The 27,802-nt window shown below is 45.8% G+C and overlaps 1 protein-coding gene across 4 annotated transcripts; it reads left to right on the plus strand.

The window, feature by feature from the left end:
* The first annotated feature begins 66 nt into the window (after window positions 1-66).
* On the plus strand, window positions 67-27,769 carry PAQR5 (progestin and adipoQ receptor family member 5). 4 transcript variants are annotated; one of them, XM_077919081.1, is made up of 9 exons: window positions 67-419; window positions 11,824-11,999; window positions 18,160-18,287; window positions 20,711-20,916; window positions 21,563-21,689; window positions 23,607-23,651; window positions 25,011-25,107; window positions 25,751-25,892; window positions 26,865-27,769. In XM_077919081.1, exons 2-9 carry the CDS (start codon window positions 11,940-11,942, stop codon window positions 27,098-27,100), a joined length of 1,041 nt encoding a protein of 346 aa, XP_077775207.1. In that variant the 5' UTR covers window positions 67-419; window positions 11,824-11,939; the 3' UTR covers window positions 27,101-27,769. The 4 variants fall into 4 exon arrangements, with proteins under 4 accessions (XP_077775207.1, XP_077775205.1, XP_077775208.1 ...); XM_077919079.1 differs by lacking the exon at window positions 67-419 and adding an exon at window positions 5,569-5,814; XM_028706675.2 differs by lacking the exon at window positions 67-419 and adding an exon at window positions 7,341-7,492.
* The last annotated feature ends 33 nt before the right edge of the window (window positions 27,770-27,802 follow it).

Below are 27,802 nucleotides of genomic sequence, written 5' to 3' on the forward strand. Positions count from 1 at the left end.
AGACTTGCTTTCGCATGTTTACGCCCTGAATGAAAGTCCTACCGTGGCAAGCTTTGGCTAATTTGCTGGCCTGGGGACTCTTTAACTGAAGGAGCTTTTTGGGTGGGGAAACCCCAGCACGCTTTTAAAAAAACAACCACCCAAAAGGCTGTCTTTTTCCTTTAATTGCAAATACAACCAGAAGAAAGGAGTGGCTTCTGGAAAGATCTGGTCACATTCTTCAACCTGTGGAGATGGCCTAGCCGCTGTCAAGCCTCCCTCCTCTGTCTAGGCTAAGAGGTGGGGACTGACTTTCCTTTCCATCCCACGAGAGCATCCCTGTGAAGCTGGAAACCAGAGAAGGAGCAGCGGCAGCAGCAGCAACAGAAGCAGCATTGCCTCTCTCTCTCCATGCCTTTGACAGAGCTTGGCTGGCAGAGGTAAGTACTCTTAAATTTCTAAACTAGGATTGTGACCTCCCAGTCTCGTTCCTCCTAACCCTAGATTTGTGGGGGTTCGGTAGGGGTCTCCTTAGGTTCCCCAGATGCAGCGGTGAGGAGGAAGGGGTAGTCTGCAGTTGCCTCCCCCCCCCTCCATTTGCTTCCCGCAGATACTACACTGGAAGCATTGCACAGGAGCCATCTCCTAGGGGTTGAGGTTCCTTCACACACCCCAATAAAATATTTGAGGGGGGCAGCCTCCTCCAAAGTTGATGGGCATTGCCATTCAAATGGTGTGCATACACTGTGTCTTGTGATCATTTATGCAGGGCTGCCCCCCCCCCCCGCTTCCACAATATTTTATTCAAGTTGGCACCCCTGAGGCAGCGCTTAAAGAACTCAAAGCACAGATCCAGGAATGTGAATCTATATGTATAGATGCTTCCGGGAAAATGAAGGTGGTGAGTCGGTGGCTGGGGTCACCAATGTTTTGCAGTCTCCCTAGTTTACAAAAAGGGGTAGGAGACGTGGGGCCCACGGCGTAAGACCCGAGTCCTGCCCCTGCTGTGCTGCTCTCTAACAACACCCATATATACCACACCTGCTGAAGTTCCTGCTTCAGTCTACAGTGGTACCTCGGGTTACAGATGCTTCGGGTTACAGACTCCGCTAACCCAGAAATAGTACCTCGGGTTAAGAACTTTGCTTCAGGATGAGAACAGAAATCGTGGGGCGGCAGCAGGAGGCCCCATTAGCTAAAGTGGTGCTTCAGGTTAAGAACAGTTTCAGGTTAAGAACGGACCTCCAGAACGAATTAAGTTCTTAACCTGAGGTACCACTGTATTGCATCTTACCTCCAAGGTAATATACATATACGAGGTACCACTGTACACACATGTCGAAGGCACCTGTTCCCCTCTTCTGCTATACTGATGATGTGCCTGGAGCCTTCATTATATTGTTACAAAAGTTGGCTGCCTGCCCCTCTCTTCCAAGCGGTGGCAAGAGCCCATGGGGTCCCAGGCACACGCACAGGGTCCGTGTCCCTTTGGAGACTGTTGTGCTTTAAGAAATAGGGTTTGTTCACCTTCTTACAACTTCCGTCTGCATGGAGGAAGTCCTGAGGCAGCAGCGCAGGCAACCTTCAGGCTGCCTCTCTCCAAGATAGATCTCCCCCTTCTTCCTCCTTCCTCCTTCCTCCCAGTAAACCCCTGCTCAAAACACACACACCCATCACTTTGGCGACCCTTTAAACCCCTGTCCCTCTTCACACTTCAGGGTGTGGGGGAAGTCCTCTTGCATTGCCTCAATGGGCCTCTAGCTTGGCTAGGCTGGTTTGCATAAGCCAGCCCAGGAATCCCCTGTCCGGCACAGCTCTGCAGTTTGTGTTTTAATACGTATCCCATTTACTGTAATCAAAATCTTAGCATTTATTTAGGGTTTAGGGGGACCCTCCCCCCCATCTATAACACCACTTTAGACGCCAGGCAAAAATGTTCCTCTTCAACCAGGCCTTTGGCCGATTAATATTCTAGAGCCTTTTGAATGTGTCTGTCGGAAAGGGGGGAGTTATTGTTTTGCTGTTTTGTTTTAATTATTTGCTTGTTTCATCCTGTATTTAATTCTGTGAACCACCCTGAGATCTTACGATGGAGGGTGGTATATAAATATTATTTTTTATTATTATTATTATTATTATTATTATTAATAATAATAATAATATAGAAAGAACCCTTCTGTAAACTGGGGCTAGCCCATATCATACTGCAGTTATACAAATCAATGGCACAACCACAATTGGCATGCTAGTCGCCTCAGCTGAAAAAGGATATTGCAGAGTTGGGAAAGGTTCAGAAAGGCAACCAAAATGATCGAGGGGAGGGAGTGACTCCCCAACGAAGAAAGGTTGCAGCATTTGGGGTTTTTTAATTTAGAGAAAAGGCAAGTAAGAGGCGACATGATAGAAGTTTTTAACATAATGCATGGTACAGTACTGAGAAAGCGGAGGCAAAAAAGTTTCCCTCCCTCTCCCCTAACACTAGGACTCACAATAAAAAAATTCCACACGAAAGCTCATACCAATAACAAGCTTAGTTGGTCTCTGAGGTGCTACTGGAAGGATTTTTTTTATTTTGTTTTGACTATGGCAGACCAACACGGCTACCTACCTGTAGCTAGAACTAGGACTCACAGACATCTCAGGAAGCTGAGTGTTGGAAGATTCAGGGCAGATAAAAGGAAGGACTTCTTCAGGCAGCGGATAGTTAAACTATGGAACTCTCTCCCACTGGAGGCAGCGATGGCTTCCAGCCTAGATGGCTTTACAAGAGGACTGGACAAATTCAAAGAGCCAAAGGGCTGTTGATGGCTTCTAGCCATGATGGCTGTGCTCTGCCACCAAGCCAGATTTGAGATTGTAAGCTCCTTGGGAGCAGAGACCTGTGCTCCGGTATCGTTTAAAGTGGCAGGCATGTTGTTGGTTCTCTATAAACAATCAAGGATAAGAGAGGCGAAACAGGAAAGAGTGTGTGACAGACTGTTTGGGGGGAAGAGGAGAAAGAGGGTCAGCAACAGCAGACAAGAAAAAGAGCAGAGGAGAATGAAAAGGAGAAGCGCCTCAGCATCAGCACCGCTGTCCCTCACCTGGTGCCCTGTTTCGGACTACAGTTTTTTGGGGGGCTGATGGGAATTGTAGTCCTAAACATCCACAGGGTACCAGATTGGTGAAGGCTGCTCCAGAGTCTCTCAAAAACCTGCTGCGAGTCATCTTAGAATCATCAAATTGTGGAGGTGGAAGGGGCCCAAGGGTCATCTAGCCCAACCCCCTGCAGTGGTGATAAGGGCAGGTTCAGACATGCAGGCCACCGTTTGATGATGGCTCGACCCTAAGTGTGTGAACTGACTCCACTGAATGGCTCTGTTGGTGGTGGGGCAGGATTCTTAAATCACGTAAGTCGCCCTAAGCAGACAGTCCTCAAGGGGCAAGCGTGAAGGTGTGAACCAGCCCTGAGTCCCTTGGGTGTCCAGAACAGAGGCTGAGGGTCCAGCCTGAGTCTCGCTTTCTCTGGCTGGTGGAAATACAGTTCCTCATTCCTTTGGCATGCTAATCATTGGTGTTGCCTGGGCAAAGAGGACAGGAACAAAAGTAGCTTTTTATTTTATTTTTGGGAAAAGTTTCAGTCCGCTGTGCTTTAATTGGGCTGTCCGTCTTGTTTTCACTGCATGTTAATTTCGTGCTGTTCTTGTTTTGCAACTTGCGGAATGGTTAAAAAATAAATATTGAGCTGCCTTTTCGCAGCATCTGTAAATTTCCACTTGCTTAGACTAGCCGGGCCAGTTGGTGTAGTATCTGAAGGCTGGTCAGGGAGTTCTGTTCTGTTGAGCCATGCCCCTTCCCCCCAAATCATGTAAAAGGGGTCAGGGGCAAAGCCATCCTTCTGGCACAATACATAAGCATTTGCTCTTGGGTTCCAGTTGTGTGGGGATTAAATGAAGACTAGGAGCTTGGAGACCTGGGTTCAAATCCCCCACTTGGCCATGAAGTTCCCTGGGTGACCTTTGCAGCTGGTCACTGCATCTCAGCCTCGCCCACCTCACAGGGCTGTTGTGAGGATTAAATGGGGAAGAAGAGACCTATGTATATCACCTTGGAGGTAAGATGCAATATACAAAAAGTACATTCCTTTTTCCCAAAAAGAGACCCCCATGTTTTTACTACACCCCAAACATTATCTGGTAAGGCTGCTGCTGGCTGGCCAGTCCGCACCAGATCCAGTCTGCGGGAATTAGGATGCCATTCTTGATAGAACTGATCTGTTGTCTGTAATCCTTGCAATTCCTGGGGGTCTGGAACCCTTGCAATTCCTGGGGGTCTGGAACCCTTTGGGTTCTTCTCAGCTGTACAATTCTATGATACTATGATTGACAGTTTCTTGGGGAAACCACTTAAGGTCAAACCTAGGCAAGGGCCTTTTTTAAGGTTTTGCAAACTCTTGCAGTTGGCTGGCAGAAAGTTCTGATGCAACCAGAATCCTCTGGGTCTACTAAGACTTGGTTAATCCAGGAAGGAACAAACTGTTTATGGGGCAGCCGAGAGCAACTCATCTCTGGCCTGTTGTTTTCCTGGCTCCTTGTGCCTGTTGAATAATATACCCGAGAGAGAGGATGTTGCTAAATAACCTGCATTATGAAAATGGGGTTTGACTGTATAACTTGGCAGAAGAGACAGCAGTTTCGAGCAACGCAAGCTGGCTAGGAAAGTATGTCTCCATAAAGCGGCCTTCCCCAAACAGGTGCCCTCCAGATGTTTTGGATTTGCAACACCATCGGTCCCAGTCATCTGATGGAGCTGCAGTTCAAAACATCTGGAAGTCACGAGGTTGGTTTGTTGCATCTGAGCATGGATGGAGGAAGAAATCCACAACAGTTTTCCTTGTACAGCAAACCTTTCTGAAACAATGCATGGACCAAAACACAGCCATCCTTGGAAAGTCACACTTCTCCGAATTTTGCAATGCGGTTTTCCAGCCAAGCCATGTGAGCAGAACAGTGCATCTCCAAGGATAACGTGTGCATAAAAATGCATGTATTCTACGTGGGCAGCATCATTGGGAAATGGTGATAGGCCTCCAAGAACACATGGCAGATTATGGGATGATATCTTCGTACAAAAACCGAAATGGCACAAAAGTGAAATGTCATTAAACAGACATTTGGTGCTTCTGCTGGGGGGTGGGCAGGATTGTTGAATATTGATCTTTGCTTCTCATATAAATAAGTGAAAACAATAAAATATTTGAGGGGGGGGAATGCATATATATCATAAAGATAGCATACCTGAATGCAATATATGTAGGGAAATTGCTTTGCCAAAATGTGGAGATTGGGAGACAGTCATAGGGAAATTCTGGTGCATTTACAAGAGGGCTTAAGAAAAATTCACAGACTGGTGTGGAAAGGGGAGAACTCAGCTTGAGATTGCAAAAACTGAGAAACTGGAGTGGACAGCTTTACCTGGAGGGGCTTAACCCTAGCAGCGCCAGCGGCAGGCCTCGAGGTATACATAGTTCTGTCCTTGAACCACCTCGAAGCAGCCGCACCCTGGGAGGTTGCCCCAGAGCTCTTCCTGGTTTCTTTCTTTCCTCCCTGCCCTTCCTCTCTCCTGCCACTCAAGTGAGGCATTTGCAACCATCAATGTTTAAGCTCCTTAACCAGACTCTCTGCAAACTGCTGCTGGAGGGGACCATCTCAGGGAGTCTTGCCAGGAGCGACTCAGGTCGCCTAGGAGTACAGTGTTTTCAGCGGCGTTTGGGAGCCCATCTGGTGGCTTGCAGCATAACTCAAGAGAAGATCTAAGGGGCTGCTGGATTTGCACAACGGTGCACAGCATCGTCAAGTAAGACATTAACCTGGTGGATTTGGGCAGGTGCCTGTCAGTGGCCGAGATCGGCTGCTCCTTGCTACCTTTCAGGCAGATCTCAGAAACATTCTTGTTTCCGATTGTGTTTAATTGAGGGGGTAGAGTAAGGCTGTGTACGCGTTGCCAGCTTAAAATGCCACACGATTGTTCTTTTTCCTCATAAAATTGTGAAACTGGAAGGGACTCAAAGGTGCATCTAGTCCAAACCCGCCCCTGCAAGGGTGGTAAGGATGTTACCTATCATTGTCAGCCTTATTTATATACCCCGTAAAATCACTGACTGTAGAAATGTAGAGTTGGAATAATAATAATGATAATAATTTATTATTTACCCCGCCCATCTGGCTGGGTTTCCCCAGCCACTCTGGGTGGCTCCCAGCAGAATATTATTATTAATAATAAGAAAGTGATAAAACATCAATCATTAAAAACTTCCCTAAACAGGGCTGCCTACAGATGTCTTCTAAAAGTCAGACAGTTGTTTATTTCCTTGACATCTGATGGGAGGGTGCTCCACAGGGCGGGCGCCACTACCGAGAAGGTCCTCTGCCTGGTTCCCTGCAATCTCACTTCTCACAGTGAGGGAACCACCAAAAGGCCCTTGGATCTGGACCTCAGTGTCCAGACTGAATGATAAGGGTGAAGACACTTCTTCAGGTATACTGGGACCCCGAGGGTCATTTAGTTCAACCCCCCTGAAAAGCACATTTTTGCAAAGAAATTATTCCTCACTATAATGCGTTCCTCCGCCCCCCCCATTATATGCATCTTTATGCACGCTTTACCCAAGCAAGTATATGGTTGCATATATAGGGAGAACTGTGCTACAAAATTTGGAGAGCCATGAATTTTGAAGAAGTGCGGGGTTTCTATTCTGATATCATTTTGCAAATTGGGGAACTTTCCCTTTAAATGCAAACTGAATCAAATCCCTACCAGCAGTCAACCTAGATGATGTTCTTCTGCACCAGCCTCTTTGGAATCACAGGGAGTTGTGTGAGATTGCGGCTGTTTTTCCCCTGCTTTGCAAACCATTTTGAGCAGCCTTCCCCACCTTGGCACAGCTTTTTGATGTTGTTTGGTGTTGGTGGGAGTGCAGCTGCCCTTGCTGGAGCTGATGGGAGTCCAGAACACCTGGAAGGGCACCAGGTTGAGGAAGGCTGCCTTTGAGGGTGTGCACAGCAGGGTTTGGTCCGAGGCTGGTTCTCCGCTTCAACAATCTCATCTTTGGTGCCACATGGGGGAAGTCGTAAAAAGTTACTCATTAACATCTCCATTATTTACCCAGAATGTTGAACCTCCTTGCAGGTGCATAACATTCTCCTTTGGGTGGGTGGGGAGGATGGATGCCTTGAACCCTTGCTTTATCCTTGCGGGGAAGGCAGGCAGGCAGGCAGGCAGGCAAGCGATCCTGTGTCCTGAACGACCTGGCGGAAATATTTAGCATCCAGAAAGGGTGGGGAAGCCAGTGTGCTTCAGCAGTCAGGTGGGGCTTTGTGTCGCTGTGTGTTTTGCAAGATTCACACACTCTCTTGGATACAGGGCGTACGCTGGCATGTTGAGATAAGCCGGGAGGGGGGACCTGCACGGTCACCAAGCCAAACATGAACACAGTGGCCTGCAGGGATGTCTCTTGCCAGACGCAGCAGGGAAGGTATGTCGCTGTGCCAGACAGCAGCTCCTGCAATTTAGCGGGGAAGGGGACAGAAGCCCATCGCGGTGCAAAGAGCCAGGCTTTTGCCAGAGTCGGGGTGGGGCAGTAAATTTAAGGAGCGGTGGTGGCTTTGCTCCAGACCTCTGTTGCCTGGCCAGGAAAGGAGTTAAGCCAGGAAAGGAGTTAATTTATTTCATGAAGTTTGCACATCGCTGGATTGTAAAAAGAAAAAAGCAAACTAAAAGAGAGAGAGAAAGATAAAGCAAGACAGTATCCACAAGAAAAATTAACATTAAGGATTTAAAACTTTCAGAAAGTTAAAATAACAATAGGCTGAAAACGTTGTGTGGGCTAAACAAGAACGTTTTTAGCAGGTATTGAAGAGAGGACAGTGAAGGCAACTACCTGATATCAATAGGCAGGGAGTTCCAAAGTCTAGGTGCCGCCACATTTCAGTTGCAGACTCCTGTTGCTGTGATAGGGGGGTTGTTTCACTCCTTATACAGGCGTCCCACCCCCTTACGTGCGATCGATTCATGTGCAACCGTGTATATGCAGGGTGCCAGGAAATAGATAATTTAATTCAAACCTGGGAATGGCAGGAGAGAGCTGGAGAGTCCTCATGGCTTGCAAGGAGACCCTTCCCAGAGCCTGAAGAGGACATCAGTGAGGGCGTACGAAGCCCTGGAGAGACCTGAGGTGCAGCGGAGCTTTGTTTAGGCTGCTCAGCCTCCCCGCCTAATAGCTGATGTCCGAGGTAGCGCAGAAGCATTGGCTGCTTTCCCATGCATCCTCCAGCCTCCCGTCAGCACCAGAGCTCTAATTCTAGTTATGGATATTTTTGGATACAGTATTTTTGGTTACGGATTGGAGAGAGATCGGCAGAGAGGGCGCTCTCCACTTACACAATTTCCGCTTATGTGCGTGGGGGTCCAGAACGCAATCCCTGCATAAGTGGGGGGATGCTTGTATATCCATCTGATCGCTTCGCTCTGCGTAAAAGAGTCTCTTAACAGGGACTATCTCACTAGGAAACCATGTCTGTGGTGGCTCCTCACAGAACTCTAGCCCAATGGTTGCCATTAATTTGATTTGAACTGATTTTATAATGAACTGATTTTAGAATGCTGTATTATTTTACTGTTGTTAGCCGCTCTGAGCCCGGCTTTGGCTGGGGAGGGTGGGATATAAATAATAATAATAATAATAATAATAATAATAATAATAATAAATTATTTTGGGGCTCCCTCCTGGTGTATATCCATCAGGGTCCATTTTTAATGTCCTTTTTGCACCTGGTAAAGATGTTCCTCTTTCAATGAACCATTTAAGTGGATTTCTTAAATAAAGAAAACCCTCTCTCTGTATCTGTATTGGTCTTAAAATTGTTATATATAAAATCATTTCAACAGTCCAAGTTCACAGTGTTGCTATTAGTATATCAGCCCTGAGCAACTTTGGATCAGTTTACCTATGAGATCACCTTACACCCACTTGACCACTAGTGGAACTACCTCTGTTACACGTGCTATATAATACCTGTTCCGCACTTGTAAGAACTTAGTATTTGCTGCAGCACCTCCCTGCCTGTTGATATCAGGTTAGTCATCACTGTCCTGCTAAAAATGCTTTTGTTCAGGCAAGCCGACCCAGATGCTTAGAAAGTCAGTGTGAGTTTTAATCTGTTTTTAGTCTAACTTTTTGAAACTCTTCAATTTAATTAGAGATAATTTTATTGTATCTTTTTCACAAACCGCTTTTAGGATTTATTTCTCTTTTCTTTATTTTACAATTAATCAGTGTATAACTTGTATGAAATACAATCGTACCTTGGAAGTCGAATGGAATCTGTTCCAGAAGTCCGTTCGACTTCCAAAATGTTCGGAAGCCGAAGCACGGCTTCTGATTGGCTGCAGGAAGTTCCAATCGGAAGCTGACAAAGCTTTCAGCAGATGTTCAGCTTTCAAAAATAGTTCGCAAACCAGAACAGACACTTCTGGGTTTGCGTCATTCGGGAGCCAAAACGTTGGAGAACTAAGCTGTATGAAAACCAAGGTACGACTGTAATAAAATGAAGAGAACATGTTCTTATCATGCAATTGCTTTGAGGTGGGTGGTATTTTAAGGAACCAATTGTTAAATGAAATAAATATTAATGCTGACCTACTTTCCTGGCTTGAGGTGGGATTGAGATGCACCTTGAACTTGGCTGCCAAAATACTGGCATCTGCTCAGGCTCAGGCTACTCAGGAAATTCTTGACTGGCCACACTTACAAGAAGAGAGGTGGGGTAAATGGGTGCAGGCGGCCATTATAGAAAATGGGGCCGGGAGGAAGTGGGTTAAAAGAAATAAAAGAGGTGAAGGATAATAGCAGGCTGAGAAAAGGTGTGGCCAAGTTATGCATTTTGTGGATTCTTTCTGCAGTGAATCAACACCTCCCTTTTTAAATAGTCCGCTTCTGCAAGGAATTTCTCATTGCCTAGGGAGAGTTCAATGCAGACTTCAAGGGCTCATCCTGGCTGCGTTTTGGTCACTGCATGTGTGAGAGAAGAGCGACTCGTATTGCTCCTTAGCATCCTGGGGTAGTAGCTTGCCAGGCAGTGAGCTAGAACCAGAGGACTCAATTTCTACAGCAAATCGCAGCTCATGTGCTACAGAAATTCAGGGTAGGTAAGAAGGCTGAGCTAGGTTTCCACTTATGGAAATTTTGGGCAGGCAAGAAGAAGAGACGGAGGGGGGGGGTATTTTCCACATGCTTTTTACAGCTAGTTCTTGGGAGTCACCATCTAGCCCTCAACACACAGCTTTGATGTCGTTTTCTTCTTTAAAAATGGGCTTCCTCTTGAGATGATCCCAGCCAGTCAGGAATCCTGTTGGGAATGGAATGCCACAAAGCTAGCACAGAGCAAGGGCAGTTCTTCCTGCCCTTATTCTGAATAGCCTGTTTTACCCAGTTTTTCTGGCTCTTCTCTAAAAATCATTCTAAGGAGAGGTGGGTGGGAAACACATTTTGCACTGGCTGTTTTGATTTGATTGTTTCTGCATCTTGTGCACCCAGCACTGCTTCCATTCCGCTGCAGTTCATCTTCTACCAAAAAGACTACATTAGTCTGTCTGCTGCGGCGAAATTATGTAACTTCAGCTCCCTTTTCTATTTTTGTCGGAATTCTTTGACATCTGCGCTGTGGCTGATTTGTATCTCTAAAGAGGCCTGGCTCAGTAATGTCAGGATATATAGCCCCATCTGAACGCCTCCCACAACATAGGCGAGTGGTGAGAAGTGGGAAAAAATTGCTTTGAGAAAGGGTGTTTTATTGTTTTCCTTTGTAAATAAGGACTCGGAATTCCTAGGCTCTCACAATCCCAAACGCCTCATTTTGGAGGGGCTATACAGTGAAGGCCTGACATCAATAGGCAGGGAGTTCCAAAGTGTAGGTCACTACAAGCTTAAGTTCTTACAGATGTGGAAATGGGTATTAGGTGGCACCCATAAAAGTGCCAGTTCCGCGGATTGAATCGGCAACCAGTGCTGTTCTCTAAGAACCACACAGAACTGGCAACGCCTCTTCTGAGATAATATAAAAATTTGCTGCGATCTGACCTTATTCAGCACTTGGTACGCTATAGCCCGTGTCTGTAACTGGATTCTGTTATGTAGGTTGACTTGAAGTTCATAAAAAATTATTGTACAGTGGTACCTCCGGTTACATAAGCTTCAGGTTACAGACTCCGCTAACCCAGAAATAGTGCTTCAGGTTAAAAACTTTGCTTCAGGATGAGAACAGAAATCGTGCTCCGGCGGTGCGGTGGCAGCAGGAGGTCCCATTAGCTAAAGTGGTGCTTCAGGTTAAGAACAGTTTCAGGTTAAATACGAACCTCCGGAGTATTTAACCCGAGGTACCACTGCATATACAAACGGAATTCTGTGACATGACAGCATGTGTTTGTATCTTTCCTTCTGTGTAAAGCCATGCCTTCAGCCTGTGAGTGTTCATGGAGCTCCACTCCCTGAATCTAAGCCTGAGGAGAAGCTGCCATGTTTGCAGAGGTCAAAATATGGAGTCCAGAAATTCTCGGGGGCTGTGTGCAAATCGTGTTTGGTACACATTGCAATGTGCTGGTTGGGGAGAGCCACCCAGTAGTTTGAACCCCCTCCTTAAGTAGTGGGGCTGCTGGCACTTGAGTTTTCTGCCTGGGGCAATGACTTTTTTGGAGGCACCAATCCTAACCTCGTGGGTTCCTGTATACTTGCTGAGGCCCATCTCTCAATCATTTTCATTCCTATATCAACCCTCGTGTGCTGTCTCTTTCCTTAAAAAACGCCCCCAGGTCTTCGTGGCAAGTCTGAACGGAGGCGCCGATGAAGACTTAATCCAACCTGCCTGTCTCTCAGGCGGGAAAGTTCTTCCCAGAGGAAAACTCTCTGCCTAGATCAGCTCGTGACCATGAACACCATCCTGAGTTTGAAGCTTCCCCGGCTGCTCAACACTGACCAGGTTCCCAAAGTGAGTAAAGGGGGTCTTTGCAACATGGGTCTCGTACAAGGCGAATGCCACCCTGGGTAAGGCAGTGTGGCATAATATTGTGACTAAGGAACGCAGGTAGCGCTGTGGGTTAAACCACAGAGCCTAGGACTTGCCGATCAGAAGGTCGGTGGTTCGAATCCCCGTGACGGGAGGAGCTCCCACTGCTCGGTCCCTGCTCCTGCCAACCTAGCAGTTCGAAAGCACGTCAAAGTGCAAGTAGATAAATAGGTATCGCTCCGGCGGGAAGGTAAACGGCATTTCTGTGCGCTGCTCTGGTTCGCCAGAAGCAGCTTAGTCATGCTGGCCACATGACCCTGAAGCTGTATGCCGGCTCCCTCGGCCAATAAAGCGAGATGAGCGCACAACCCCAGAGTCGGCCAAAACTGGACCTAATGGTCAGGGGTCCCTTTACCTTTAGGACCTGGGAGACCAGGGTTCGAAACCCCTCGCTCGGCCCTGAAGTTTGCTGGGTGTGACCTCTGGCCAATCGCTGCCAGTCTAATTATTATTATGATAGTTTTTTATTAGAATGGACTGGGGTAAGTAATAATTATAATGTTATTATTTGTACCCTGCCCATCTGACCGTGTTGCCCAAGCCGCCTACATCACAGGGTTGTTGTGGAGATTAAATGACGAGGGGAAGAACGATGTGTGCCGCTTCAAGCTGCTTGGAGGAAAGGCGGAATGCAAATGAAACAACAACAACAATTTTATTTATATGGCATCCACCTGACTGGGTTGCCCCAGCCACTCTGGGTGTCTTCCAGCAAAGTATTAAACTACAGTAAAACCTCAAACATTAAAAACTTTCCTATAGAGGGCTGCCTTCAGATGTCTTCTAAAAGTCAGAGCGTTGTCTATTTTATTGGTTTTATTTAGAGCATATTCTTCCCACCCTTCCAGGAATTCTGGGAACTGTAGTCTGTTAGGAGTGCTGGGGATTGCAGCTTTGTGAGGGGTGAACTACAGTTCCCAGGATACTTGGAGGTGGGGATATGCTCTAAATGTAGCAAGGGTGTGCAGCTTTAATTTCCATCTTGACTGGCCAACATGGTATGAAACCAGGATGGTCTCAATTCTCTTCTCTGCTGCATAGTCTTCTTTAAAGAGAGCAAAGCTCCCAGGTGGGGCTTGGAGGAGGCGACCAGCACAACACTAGCAGAGGCAGAGGTGCCCCAACCACGGGGCAAAGTAAGGCACCTGCTACAGGTGCTGGAGAGGAGTGGTGGCAGGCCCCATCCCCAGACTGCCCTTTCTAAGCCCCCTGGCCATCCCCCTCTGAAATATACTTGGAGTCGAGAGTGGATTTCATGCTCTTTATTCAGCTCATAGTGGTGAGGAGGAATGGAAGTTCCCCCAGAATGTCTGCTTTATATACATTATTTACACAATGGGCCCCACATGATTGGCTAATTCTGCGATTTGCTTGTAGGCCAATCAGGTTGCAGATTCACTTCCACCTGGAGCTGGATTGTGGACCAATCAGACTGCTGTATTCTGGACCCTATTGTTCTAGGACCAATCAGACTGCTGCATTCTGAATCCTATTCAACTCAGTACATAACACCCTCTGAGAGCAGTGTATGTTTGCTCCCTGCCTCCTTCCACCTGTGCTGGAGGATGCTCTTAGCATCGCTAATATTTGAGTGAGCTTCATCTGACAGTCTGCTTGGCTTCTGTGTGTGGAATGGCTGGGGGGTGGGGTGGGCAGGTTTGCACCATTTTGTCCTTCAAACCAGGCTATTTATCCATTTATTTCAGTGTTTTTCAACCACTGTTCCGCGGCACACTAGTGTGCCGCGAGATGTTGCCTGGTGTGCCGTGGGAAAAATTGAAAAATTCGAAAGATTTAAAAATAAAGTATTTTATAATTTTTCATATTTCTGTTTACTTACTATTTCATAATAAAGTAATTATAAAATACTTTCTTTGTGTTTATTTGATTCCTATTCAAGAGAATTACTTTATATATAGTCAATATAGGCACAGAGTTAATTTTTTTAACATTTTCTAATGGTGGTGTGCCTCATGATTTTTTTCATGAAACAAGTGTGCCTTTGCCCAAAAAAGGTTGAAAAACACTGATTTATTTCATCAAATTTATACACCGCTTGATTCTTAAAAAAACAAAAACAACCAACAACCTCAAAGCAGTTTACAAAAAAAAGATAAAGCAATACAATTGTCACCAGGAAGAATTAACAACAAGAATTTAAAACTTTCACACAGTTAAAATAACAATAGGCTAAAAACAGATTTTAAAAGTGCATCAACTTCCTTAAAACCCGGACAGACATGTCTAAACAATAATGTTTTTAGCAGGTGGTGAAAAGAATACAATGGTGTCAATAGTCAAGGGAGTTTCAAAGTGTGGGTGCTGCCTCACTGAAATAACTCGTTCTTACAAATGTGGAACGGGTATGACGTAGCACCTGTGAAATGCCAATTCTGCCAACCGAAGTGGCTGAGTGGGCTCCTATGGGACAAGGTCTTGGGCCAGTCGTGAGAGGAAGGGCACCCTCTGACCATGTTTGAACACATGCTATGCCCACTGAAGGTCACAGCGCTCACTTGAAGGAAGGTGGGCGGCAGGAAGACTGGGCTGGACCTCTGCCCAAGAACCTGCCCCAAATACTGCCAGAGCAGACCCTCCAAGTGTCCCTTTTTCCAGGGGCAGCCCCAGATTTACAGAAGCCGTCCCGGTTTCTGATTTGATCCCTGAATGTCCTGCTTTTTCATTAGGCTGCTCCTATTTTCATCGGAAAAACATTGGAGGGTATGGAGTTATGCGACCCCCGAGCCAAGGAGATAAGTAACTATACAGTGGTACCTTGGTTCTCAAACTCAATCCATTCCACGAATCTGTTTGACTCAAAAGCCAAGGTGCGGCTTCTGATTGGCTGCAGGTGCTTCCTGTGCTCAGGCGGAAGCTGCAGAAGCCATGTTGGACGTTCGACTTCCTAAAAGCGTTCGCAAACCAGAACACTTACTTCTGGGTTTGCAGTGTTCGGGAGCCAATCTGTTCAACAACTAAGCCATTCGGGAACCAAGGTACCACTGTACAAACTTTAGAAGATATCCAAAGGCAGCCCTGTATAGGGAAGATTTTTTTAAATGTTTAGTGTTTTATTGTGTTTTTGTATAGTTTTGGAGAAAAGGCCCTGATGTTGGGAAAGATTGAGGGCACAAGGAGAAGGGGACGACAGAGGACAAGATGGTTGGACAGTGTTCTTGAAGCTACCAACATGAGTCTGACCAAACTGCGGGAGGCAGTGGAAGACAGGAGTGCCTGGCGTGCTCTGGTCCATGGGGTCATGAAGAGTCGGACACGACTAAACGACTAAACAACAACAAATAGTTTTGGAAGTCACCCAGAGTGGCTGGGGCAACCCAGTCAGATGGGTGGGGTATAAATAATAGAATAATTATATGTATTTATTTATTTAGGATGTCCCTTGTTTCATCAGAGAAATGTTGGCACATATGCCAGAGCAGATTGCTCCAGGCCAGAAGGAAACCCTGGTTTGGACATAGGAAGCTGCCTTGCATTGAATCAGACCATTGGGTCTATTTGGCTCCACATTGTCTGCACTGACTGGCAGCAGCTCTCCGGCGTTCCAGGCAGGAGTCTCCCCCAGCCCTACCTGGAGCTGCTGAGGATTGGGGCCCTTTTGCCTGTGAGGCAGATGCTCCATGACTGAGATACAGCTCTTCCCATGACTCTGCGTGAACATTTAAGTTCCATGAGCAGTAACTCTTGGAAGAATTTCAACCTCCCAGGACATTTGGAGGCAAACATGAAAGTCACCGCAATCTACCCAAGCAAGTTTCAGCATGAAGCGAAGTTGGCACTGTGGGCCTTAGGTCCCAGCTAATCCCGGGAGTGGCTTGCTTGTGACAGAAAAGACCTCTTGAGGTGTTGGTCTAGCTAGCCTATTGAACTTGCTTTGCTTATTCATCGGTGGCTGCTAGGCAGGAGAGGGTCACACCCATACAGACTGAATTCTGTATTCTCCATTTCTGTTCTGCAGAGTACTAGCTGCCACTCCGATTTGCATTTGGCGTGGCTTTCTGAACAACGCCTTTCTTTTTCTGAGGGTCTCATGAGGGCATATGGCATGCCTACAGACCTGGGTGGCTCCTTCGTAACTGAAAGTAGGGTCTGGAGAGGAATGGACACACTTGTCCTTTTCAATTTTAAGTTTATATTATCCCATTTTTGAATGATGATGATGATGATACTATAATTCATTTATACCCTGCCCATCTGACTGAGTTGCCCAAGCCACTCTGGGTGGTTTCCAAAACATAAAAACATGGTAAAACATCAAGTATTACTAGTAACAATCTGATCCAACATAAAAGTCACTATAGCTTTAAAATAAACAACTTATATCAAACAAAGCAACAATCCATCAGAATCTAATACTAAACAGTAAAATTAAACATCAGCAAGTAATAATTAAACAGTTCAGCCACAGTAAAGAATTACCTATCAATAATCAATAAAAGTAACAGCAAATCACGATGCATAAAATACCACAAAACATACAAAACCATGTAAAAGGATCAGACTGAGAAACAAAAAGGCACAACTTATAAAACTTTTTTTTATATATATCCCTGAACTCTCTTCCCAGCTGCTGCTGCTGCTGCTCTTAAAGTCATAGCCTGGGAAAGGCTAGGTGGGGAAAGGTAGGGGGAGCACCATTGCCTGATGAGGAACAGGAAGCCTCGCTCTCCTCACAAGTTGGCAAACTTGTCTTTTTAAAGCCCGTGTAGAAAATGGTGCAGATTTTTGCATGTATTTCCCCTGATCCAATGCATTTTTTTCAAAGTCATTTTCACTAATGTACACATTTTTTGTAAGCAGTTTTCCTCTAATACTTGCTGTTTAAAATATTTTAATGGCTTGTGGACTGCACTGCAACATTTGGATAGCTTGAGACTTCGGAGGAAAGCTACATTTTGGTTCAGGAAGTACAGATGAGTAGATTGCGATTAAAAATGTGAGCCCAGCAAATGCCACCCAACTGCATGTGGCAACAAAATGTTATACTGCGAACATCGTGCCAGCCTTTTCATGTGCCAGGAGACTCTTTGCTGTGTTTTCTTCAATAGAACTAAAGGAATCCCTCTCAGGGATTAAGGCCCCCCCCCCGAAATCTACAAAACTTACCTGTGAATACAACTACAGTCTTAATGAGCCATCACTGAGTCCAGCAAACAGAAAGAACTTTTATTATAAGTTGTGTTCATAATTGTGGTGGTGGAGACATCTGGTGGACATTTCCAAAGCAAAAACACAGCAGTAAGCTTGAAACATCTGGCCTGCATTTTCTAGGCTCTTTACATCAGTGGTTCCCAAAGAGGGTGGTACCGCCCCCTAGCAGATGCTGGGATTCCCCTGGGGGGGGGGTTGCTAAGAGGCAAGGGGGCAACAGGGAGGCACTGGAGGTGTAAATGACAATCAGATTTCAAAAAGCTGGTATGACTGGATCAAGTTTATTTTGTTGAAAATAAACTAGTTTTAACTGAGTTTTGAAAAAAATGTGCAATGAATTGTTACTGTTTTGACTTTTATTGTGTTATTATCTTCCTTGAAGGGTTACGCAAACCACTATTCTGAAGAGTGGTTTTTGTGGAGAAGGGTAGGAGTACAGTTTATGGAACCGGGGGTGGGGTGGGGGGTGGCGGCCCTCAAAAAGTTTGGGAACCACAGATCTACACTGCCCTGTTCACTCTGCATCCAGGGCGCTGGTTACACAATGTAAGCAGCAATCTGGATCTATTCTGTTGTTTCTTACGAAATGCTGCATTTTCATGTGTTTCTACCAAAACCAGCTGTGATCCAAATTGAGACAAAGGATGCCCTGGCTGCGTCTTAAGTTGGGAATGGGTGTACAGTCCTAGTTTATGTTCTTTGAAAGCTTTTAACCAGCCTTCAAGAACCCATGAAAGTTTCAAAATTAATCTCCGGAGGTCCTGTTTGCAAAGCAGGCATCACAGTGCCTTTGTGGTTGTTGCTGGAGCTCCCTAGCCCTCCTCTCCCGCTTAGGAATATTGAGGTTCACTGTGAACTATGCAAGTTGTAGCAAATTTGGTTCATCTCCAGTTTGTTGGCTGTCCTCCTGCAGGTTTTCCGAGAGAAGGGCATTCTTTTTGGGTACCGTCACCCGAGAAGTTCTGCAACAGATTGCATCGTCAGCCTTTTCCAAATGACAAATGAAACTGTGAATATTTGGACGCATTTTCTGCCTGCCTGGTATGTGATTATCTGTTTGTGCACTTGAAATATATAAAAGGAGCTGTGTTCCTTGACAATGGTCTCAAAGGAGCTGTGGGCTTTTGATTTAAGGGGTGGGACGCCGCTGGCGCTGTGGTCTAAACCACAGAGCCTAGGGCTTGCCGATCAGAAGGTTGGTGGTTTGAATCCCCATGACAGGGTGAGCTCCCGTTGTTTGGTCCCTGCTCCTGCCAACCTAGCAGTTTGAAAGCACATCAAAGTGCAAGTAGATAAATACTTCCGGCAGGAAGGTGAACAGCGTTTCCATGCACTGCTCTGGTTCACCAGAAGCGGCATAGTCATGCTGGCCACATGATCTGGAAGCTGTCTGCGGACAAACGCCAGCTCCCTCGGCCTATAGAGCAAGATGAACACACAACCTCAGAGTTGTCCGCAACTGGACCTAATGGTCAGGGGCACCTTTACCTTTACCATTACCTTTACCATTTCACAAACTCATAGAATCATAGGATTGTAGAGTTGGAAGGGACTCTGAGGTTCATCTAGTCCAGGGGTCAGCAAACTTTTTCAGCAGGGGGCTGGTCCACTGCCCCTCAGACCTTGTGGGGGGCCGGACTATATTTTGAAAAATAATATGAATGAATTCCTATGCCCCACAAATAACCCAGAGATGCATTTTAAATAAAAGGACACATTCTACTCATGTAAAAACATGCTGATTCCTGGACTGTTCGTGGGCTGGATTGAGAAGGCAATTGGGCCAGATCTGGGCCTTAGTTTGCCTTCCCATGATCTAGTCCAATCCCCTGCAGTGCAGGAATCACAGCTTAAAGAATCCCTGACAGATGGGCCTCTAACCTTTGTTTAAAAACAAATCACCACCTTCCAAGGGGCTCCGTTTCACTGTCAAACAGCTCTTACTGTCAGAAGGTTCTTAATGTGTAGTTGGATTCTCTTGTAATTTTAATCCATTGGTTTGGGTCCTGCCCTCTGGAGCAGCAGAAAACAAGCTTGCTCCATCTTCCATGGAACAGCCCTGCAGATATTTGGAGATAGCTATCATTTCTCAGGGTTCATGCACACTTCCTTTTGTGCCGTGCTAGGCACAGGTATGGGATTTCCAGGTCAGTGTCTGATCGGGGTTCCATCCACCCCTCCACCACTTTCCCCCAGAGACCCCAGGTTTTACTGCTGAATCAGAGACTCGATGAACTTTGCTCCATTCAGTGGCAAAACATGGGTTTTCCTGGGGAAGGCAGCGGAAGAAAAAAACCTGCTCGGACACAGATTTGGAAATCCTGGACCTGTGTCTAGAAATGCAGGACAAAATGCAGCTGCATCCCTGCCCCCCAATCAAGTAAATCAATACAAATATTTAACTAAGTGAGGTTCTGCCCCCCACAACATACGCCCATGTGGATGAGCTCTTAGAAATGTACCTGCAGTGGCATCTCTCTGGGCCACTCTGGTTGATGAAACCTCCTAATTATGGATAAAGTGCATAGAGAAAAGTTACTTTCTCTCTTTTATAGCACTAGAACTTGTAAACACCCTATGAAGCTGGATGTAGGAAGATTCAGGCAGAGGAAAAAAGAAAGGTTGTCCCCACGCAGCACAGAATTAAACTATGGAACTCTCTCCCACTGGAGGCGATGATGGCCACAAACCTAGATGCCTTTAAAAGAGGATTGGACAAAGTCACAGAGGAGAGGGCTATTGAAGCTGCTAGCCATGATGGCTATGCTTTGCCGCCACAGTTGTTGGCAGCGATGCTTCTGAATGCCAGTTGCTGGGAACCAAAAGGAGGGGAGAGGGCTCTTGTGCTCGAATCCTGCTTGTGGGCTTCCCATTGGGGCATCTGGTTGGCCAGTATGAGAACAGGATGCTGGACTAGATGGGCTACTGGCCTGAGCCAGCAGGGCTCTTCTTCCATTCTGGTTAAGTTCACCCCATGCTCTAAACACCTCTGTGCAGATCTACTCACTTGCAAACAATAAGGCCACCACGTTCTCTCTGCAGCAGCTGCCAAAGCACCAAGAATTACTCAAGGAGCAACAGCCAGCCGCTGGGGGGGGGGGGGAATTAGCATCGTGGCCTCAGGCAACCTCAACGAATGGGCTTGCTTGGGATGGGCACACGCACCCTGCAATGACAGCTGTCACTTAAACAGAAAGGAAGGGGAATGAATACATTACCGGAGGTTCCAGCCTGCCTCCAGGAATATCACAGGTGGCATTTATCGAATGTGTGGGAGTTACTTAGCAGCTCCATATCTTAACCTTGAAGTTGCCTGGAAAGCAAGATCCTGCTTTGGGTGACCATTGGGAGAACAGAATGCTGCACTAGATGGGCCCTTGGTCTGATCCAGCAGACTCTTCTTATCTTCTTAAGGTAAGCTACAAGACTGTTGCTGCTAGCTGATTGGCTTTTCTGCCTTCCAGGTACTTCCTATGGAAGCTTTTGGCCTTAGTCTACGCCTTGGATGTCTGGAGGGACTCGTACACCTGGCCCTTTCTGGCTTACATGGTCACCTGCTGCATCTACCCACTGACATCCAGCATCGCTCACACGTTCAGCACCATGTCCAGCCGGGCCAGGCACATCTGCTACTTCTTTGATTACGGTGCCCTTGCCCTGTACAGCTTAGGTGAGGGTGCGAGCCAACGTATCGGAGCCTTGACTTGAGGTGTGCTCCTTTTGCAGCAGGAAGATTATTGCATTACCGCAGCATTTTGCCGCCAAGAAAATGTGTCGTTCCCCGCAGAGGGCACTGCAGCTGTGGCTTCGAGTGCTGCGGGGAATGTGGTTGCCTGTGCGTCATAGGAACAGAGGAAGCAACCTTGTAAGGAATCAAAGCAATCCGGGCTTGTCCACACTTAGAAAGCACGGGGCCGAGTGGTTTCCTTTTTGCCCCGCTCCTTCCCCAGGGAAAAGCCATTCTTCGGTGCTAAGTCAGAGCAAACATCAATCTGGACAAAACCCAAATTGCTGTTTGCTTCAATTGAGATCTAAAGAGTGGTTTTTCCTGGAGGAAAGCAGCGGGACAAGAAGGAGGGCAAGCCATTAGTCCATATAGCTCAGGACTGTCTACACTGACTGGCAGCAGCTCTTGAATGTTTCAGGCTGGGGTCTCTCCTGGAAATGCTGGGACTTTTTAGTTTGTGAGTGGTCCCATTTTGATTAGAAAATGATTGTCATGCGCCACACAAGTTTAGCACTGGGGGGAAGTAGTGAGGTGTCTGTGGAAATGCAGGTTGTCTGATAGAGTTGTGGGGTCTGCTTTATCCCTCTAGGATCCGCCATGGCTTATTCCGCCTACGTTTTCCCCGAAGAATGGATTGGCAGCACATTCCACCATTACTACGTCTCCACTGCTGTGCTCAACACAGTCGTGGGCACAAGCCTCTCCTGCTATTCCAGGTATTGACGGCTTCCTCTCTGCAATGGGAATGCAGCTGGGAGTGTGCCGTCCTAGGTTAGGGAGAATATTTATTCTGGAACTGAGTCAATTACAGTGGTACCTCGGGTTAAGTACTTAATTCATTCCGGAGGTCTGTTCTTAACCTGAAACTCTTCTTAACCTGAAGCACCACTTTAGCTAATGGGGCCTCCTGCTGCTGCTGCGCCGCCAGAACACAATTTCTGTTCTCATCCTGAAGCAAAGTTCTTAACCCGAGGTACTATTTCTGGGTTAGCAGAGTCTGTAACCTGAAGCGTATGTAACCTGAAGCATATGTAACCCGAGGTACCACTGTACACTAGAAAGCAGCCCCCCCCGAAATATATAAGGTATTCATTTTCTATTTCAATAGCACTATAAATATCAGACCACAATTCCGATCAGCCCCAGCCAGCAACCTTTGCCAACCTGGTGCCCTCCAGATGGCATTGGACTCCCATCATCCCTGAAGGGCTGGAGCTGAAGGGAGTTGGAGACCAACATCTGGAGGTGTCATGTTAGCTAACCCTTACATTGATGGTGATTTCCTGAGTAACACAAGGAAATAAATATAGGGTCCCCACCTCAAGGGATTTTATGATACGTGAGTAGTGAGGGAGGATGGTACCTGAATAAATTCAACACTCTGGGCTGGACTTGATGCTGCCTCTCCCTGATCCATCTCAGGGGAATGACAATAAGCCTCTCCCCACATCGTCTAGTGTGCCCACCACATCTCTGATGCACCCGGTTAAGGGTGATGAAGTAGCATTCAAACACAGGGAGGGAGGGAGATCTTGGCCTGTCAGAGGTGGTGAGCATACTGAGTCGGGTGATGCTTTGTTAAGATTGGATCAGGGAGAAGCACTGATATATACTCATAAGTGATGAGGCTGATTTGCAGGTGGTATCAGCCTTTCTCAACCTTGGGTCCCCAGATGTTCTTGGCCTACAACTCCCATTATCCCTGACCACTGGTCCTGTGAGCTAGGGATCATGGGAGTTGTAGGCCAAAAACCTCTGGGGACCCAGAGGTTGAGAACCACTGGAATAGATGATGCTTTGGGTCCCTTGCAACTCTCCAATTCTATTATTTTAATTAGGGGGAATGTACCTTTTTTTAAAAGAAAAAAGTCAATACTTGTGGACATCGTCTGCCTAATCAGAACATTGTGTTTCCCAACCTTGTGCCTCCAGCTGTTTTTGAACTACAACTCCCATCATCCCTGACTAGCAAGACGAGTGGCAAGGGATGATGGGAATTGTAGTCCAAAAACAGCTGGAGGCACAAGGTTGGGAAACACTGAACTAGATGGCTTTAAAAGGGGATTAGACCCATTCATGCATGGGGTGCCAACTTGGATAAAATACTGGGGGGGGTGTGGAGGTAAGTCCCACCCTGCATAATTGATCACATGACATGGTGCACACACCCCGTTTGAATGGCAATGTTAATCAACTTTTTGAGGGCCTGGTCCTCTCAAATATTTTATTGGGGTGTGTGCGAAGGGACCTGAGCCTATAGAAGTTGGCTCCTATGTTCATGGAGGAGAAAGCTGTTGATGGCTATTAGCTGCAATAACTATGCCTCCACAGTTGGAGGCAGCAATGCTTCTGAATACCAGTTGCTGGAAACCGCAGGAGGGGAGAGAGCTCTTGTGCTCAGATCCTGCCACTGGGCTTCCCACTGGAGCATCTGGTTGGCCACAGTGAGAACAGGGTGCTGGACAAGGTGGGTCATTGGCCAGATCCAGCAGACTCTCCTTATGTTCTTATTCAAAGCACTGAGTTAGGCTTGAATGGCAGTAAGATACATGCCATTTATACAAGCATGTCCAAGTATTTATTTCTGCATCCAAGCATTTTTCTCATGCGAATTTACTGTGTGTAACCAACAGGCTCGGCCTTCCCTATTTCCATTATAACAGTGGCGGCATAGAAAGGTAACATGGGCCCCTCTCAATTGAGGTGTAGATTGGAAAGCAGGCAGGAGACACTAACAACCAAAACAGTGATTCCACCTAATTGACGACACTTGGTGGCTAATAGTCAATATGTCACCCATGTCAATATGGACTCTGAATTGGGAACAAATCAGCCTTCTTCCAGTACTAACCCAGGTGCCTAATCAGTGATCACAGTGGTGGTGGTGACAGCTAATATCAGCAGCTGCTTAAAGGTGCAAAGGGAAAACAAGACATTGATAATGATACATTTCTGAAGGCTTCCTTTTAGTCCAAGGGTCAGTTGGCTTTGCTACATCCTCTTGGCATGTCCTTTTCATTTCAATTTTCACTTTCTTTGCCCACATCCTGCTGGTGATGCTCTGTCCCGTGTTTTCCATGCATTCTGCCAAACAGATGACCTAAATCAGGATGAAGAGGCCTTGGATTGATGGTTCAAAATTCAGGCTTCATAAAGCAAGTTCCAAGCTTCTATTATAGAGAACAGTGAAGTGAGGATTTTTCTTAGGCTACATGACTTTTGGCCCATCCTCAGTGAGGGGTGGTTTGGATACATCCTGTAATGTAACATGTTTGGGCAATTCATCAGTTGGGAAACTGCTCACAGGTTCCATGATATGCCAAAATTGCACAACTGAAGTGGATGTAGGGTTCTTGCACAATAAACCAACTTTTTCTTTTTTTAAAAAAACAACCATAATTTTTTTGGCTAAGAAAAGTGACAGGAGACCACACTAGTAAGTGTGGTAGAACGGCAACATCTTATAACTTCCGTGCAATCAGATCAGAATTAACGTTAGATTAACAGTGTTTTTGTATACCCTCCACACAAATTTTATAGAAAAGAAATCTGGGCGACGGCCCAACAAATGGGTCATCTGTAAGAGCTCAGTGTAAAATGAAAACCATGCCCACCAATAATTAAAATTATTTATTTGAGTTCCAAGTATTTTCTTTGGCCTCTTGTGCTTTGATTCTTCCCTTCTTTATAAGCTTGAATCAGTTGAGTTGAACTAAGGTTTCCTAACCACCTGAGCAGAAAAAGTCATTGGGGCTGTGCACAGTATGGATTGGTCTGTGCCTAGGCAACACGGGCATAGCTTTAGCATTTTGGTGCCAAGGCAATGCCATTCTGGCCCCAAAGCATGCAGGTCTTGATGGGATACACATCTAAGTATAAGTAAATTGCAGAAATTCCCTCTGTGTCATGTGAGGATGTGGAGAGCTTTGATAAGAATGGGAGACAAAGCCAAGACCCATGCCTTATACACTCTGTGTTCTGCAAACCAGACCTATGCACTGTGCTCGTTCACATATATGTTTTCAAAATTTATTCAGGTTGAATGAAATGGAGCAGCCAAAGTTCAGCAAAACAATTCGCACATTCGCCTTTGCTCATCCTTATGTGTTCGACAGCATCCCTCTCTTCTACAGGGTATGTATGGCTTTAAGAAGTTTCCCTCAGTCTGCTGTGTTTTTATACATAACATAATGCATGGCTGCGGAAGGGTGGTTCTAGGCTCCCACCCTTTCCTGCGAATAAGGGAGCTTCCTCATTATTTCCCATTTAATCTGAATTTGTCCTTTCCATGGAGAATCTGATGAGAAAACGAGTTAAGAAGCACACATACAGAAACAGTAAATCCAAATTAAAAGAATAAAAATATGGGGTGACCTTTCAGAGAGAACGATATTATGTGGGTGCTGAGAACGACTTCCATGCATGAACAGTCAGCACTAAATCCACAATAAGCTGCTGTGCCCCAATCCCTATTAAATTCAGTGGGGTTTACATTGTGAGTAGACAAATATAGATTTGTGATTATGCTGGAACTTCTAGACTTTCCTACAGTGTCTGGAGGGAGGGCACCATGCTGGCTAAACATAATTGGGCTAAACAAGGAGCTTATATTCACCTTCCACAACTTTGTGTTCACCGGATATTTTGCACTAGAATTCCCATCAGCCCCTGCACCTTATGGCTCTAATGGCAGGGACTGAAGAGAGCTGTAGTCCAAAGAGCCTGGAGGAAATCAGGTTGAGGAAGATTATCTTATGCTTTCCTTTCTATGCCACAGCTGTACTTATGTGCTGCAAGAAGTTGCACGGAGAGCGTAATTCCAATCCACCTCAAGCACACTGTCTTTGCCTGCCTCACCTGTTTCCTTTTTGCGACACACCTGCCGGAGCGGCTGGCCCCTGGAGTCTTTGACTACATAGGTGAGGACAACAAGGGGCTGCTCTCCCCCTTGCAGGCCCTGCTGAAACGAATGGGGTGGGTGGATTCCAGGAGATATTGGCAACTGATAACATAAAGGTGGCTGTTTTAATCAGCTGTTGTGGCCACACCTGAGAAAGGGAATAACAGCTGCAAGGTATTGAGAGCTGCCCTGTTGGAGGAGGGCAACTTGTCGGATTCAGAGAAACAAAGGAACCACTTCAAAGTCATTAGGATGCTTGGCTTATAATCTCCCATCCATGGGCAAGTGCAAAACCCCAGAGTTGGGCAGCAAGACACTTTGTATAATAATCCTAATTATTACAGAACAACCAGCAGCAGCACATTGCATTATTAAATCTATTACCTGCCCTTCGGCAGTAGGGCATGTTGCAACAATTTAAAATTCATTCATAACAACTGTTAAAACAAATTGCAGTCACAGAAATGAGTCATACCCTCCAACATTTCTCTGATGAAAATAGGGATGTCACATTCCATAATGATAATTTTACCATTTATACCCCACACATCTTTTTGGGTTGCCCCAGCCACTCTGGGTGGCTTCCAACATATATAACAACATAATAAAACATTAAACATGTAAACAACTCCCCTATACAAGGCTGCCTTCAGATGGTTTGGGGATTGGACAGCTCCATACCCTCCAACATTTCTCCACTGAAAATAGGGACATCCTAAGGAAAAGCAGGACATTCCGGCATCAAATCAGAAACCAGGACGACGTCGGTAAATTGGGGATATCCCTGGAAAATAGGGATACTTGGAGGATCTGCTGCAATTCACAATAACACTGCATGCATCTGATGAAGTAGCCTGTAGTAGCTCACAAAAGCTTATTCCATAATAAACTTCGAGGGACCATAAGACTCCTTGTTGATGTTACTGCAAGGGAGGGATTGTGCCCCCCCCTATGGAAATACTGAGTGTTGTATTCTTTTGATCTCTCACAGGGCACAGTCACCAGCTCTTCCACATCTGTGGGATCATTGGGACCCACTTCCAAATGGAAGCCCTTCTGGTTGACATGGCCAACCGCCGTGAGTGGCTACTGGCTCCATCCTTCTCGCAAACCTTTGGGTCCCTTGCAGCTGCCATCATTGTCAATCTTATCATCATTGCTGCTTTCTCAACGACACTCTATTCCATGCCAAAATTCTGCAGGAAAGGAAGCAAGCACAAGGACTAATGCCTGTTGAAATCAAAATGAAATGAAATTGCAGTTAACAGTAGCAGTACAACACAAATTAGAAACTACTTCAAATGAGGCTTGGTAATATTATTTGAGAAGTGACTTAAATGATTCTTTTTTTTATTATGAATATGATTTTGTATTGTGGTTTTTCTACAACTTGAGCTGGAAGACTTAACCAATTTGGGATGTAGCTTTTCATTTGTTGATCCTGATTGACCAATTAGAATACCAAGCTGCAATTCTGAGGACTCTGTGAGAACTCTTAAATAACTTCAGCCTTCAGTTTGTGTCAGATTATTATTTTTAAAATAGTGATTGCAATTTAACTTGATGTGCCAGTTTGCACTGATAACATAGAAATGTTGGCCACCTTTCATGCCAAAGCAACCACAGTGGCCTTTTAACATAATTCCATGTGTTTTTATGCTTTATTTGAAATGACAAGCACGTGTAACATTTCTATCACAAAATACTAATGTACATACCTTTCTAATTCAGAAACTTGCAATGAAATAATATGAGGTTTCTTTGAAATTATATATATTAAGAAGTTTATATTTTTGTAAATAGCCTCTGCTGGGGTATCACACAAGCACTTTTTGGTAACAGTAAATGAAGCTATTGTGGAATAAATGCCCTTTTGAAAGGTACATTCAACTTGCACCCAAAGATTTTGCTCTTTATTTTAAAGTATCC

The sequence above is a fragment of the Podarcis muralis genome, chromosome 14, assembly GCF_964188315.1.
Source record: "Podarcis muralis chromosome 14, rPodMur119.hap1.1, whole genome shotgun sequence".
NCBI lineage: Eukaryota > Metazoa > Chordata > Lepidosauria > Squamata > Lacertidae > Podarcis > Podarcis muralis.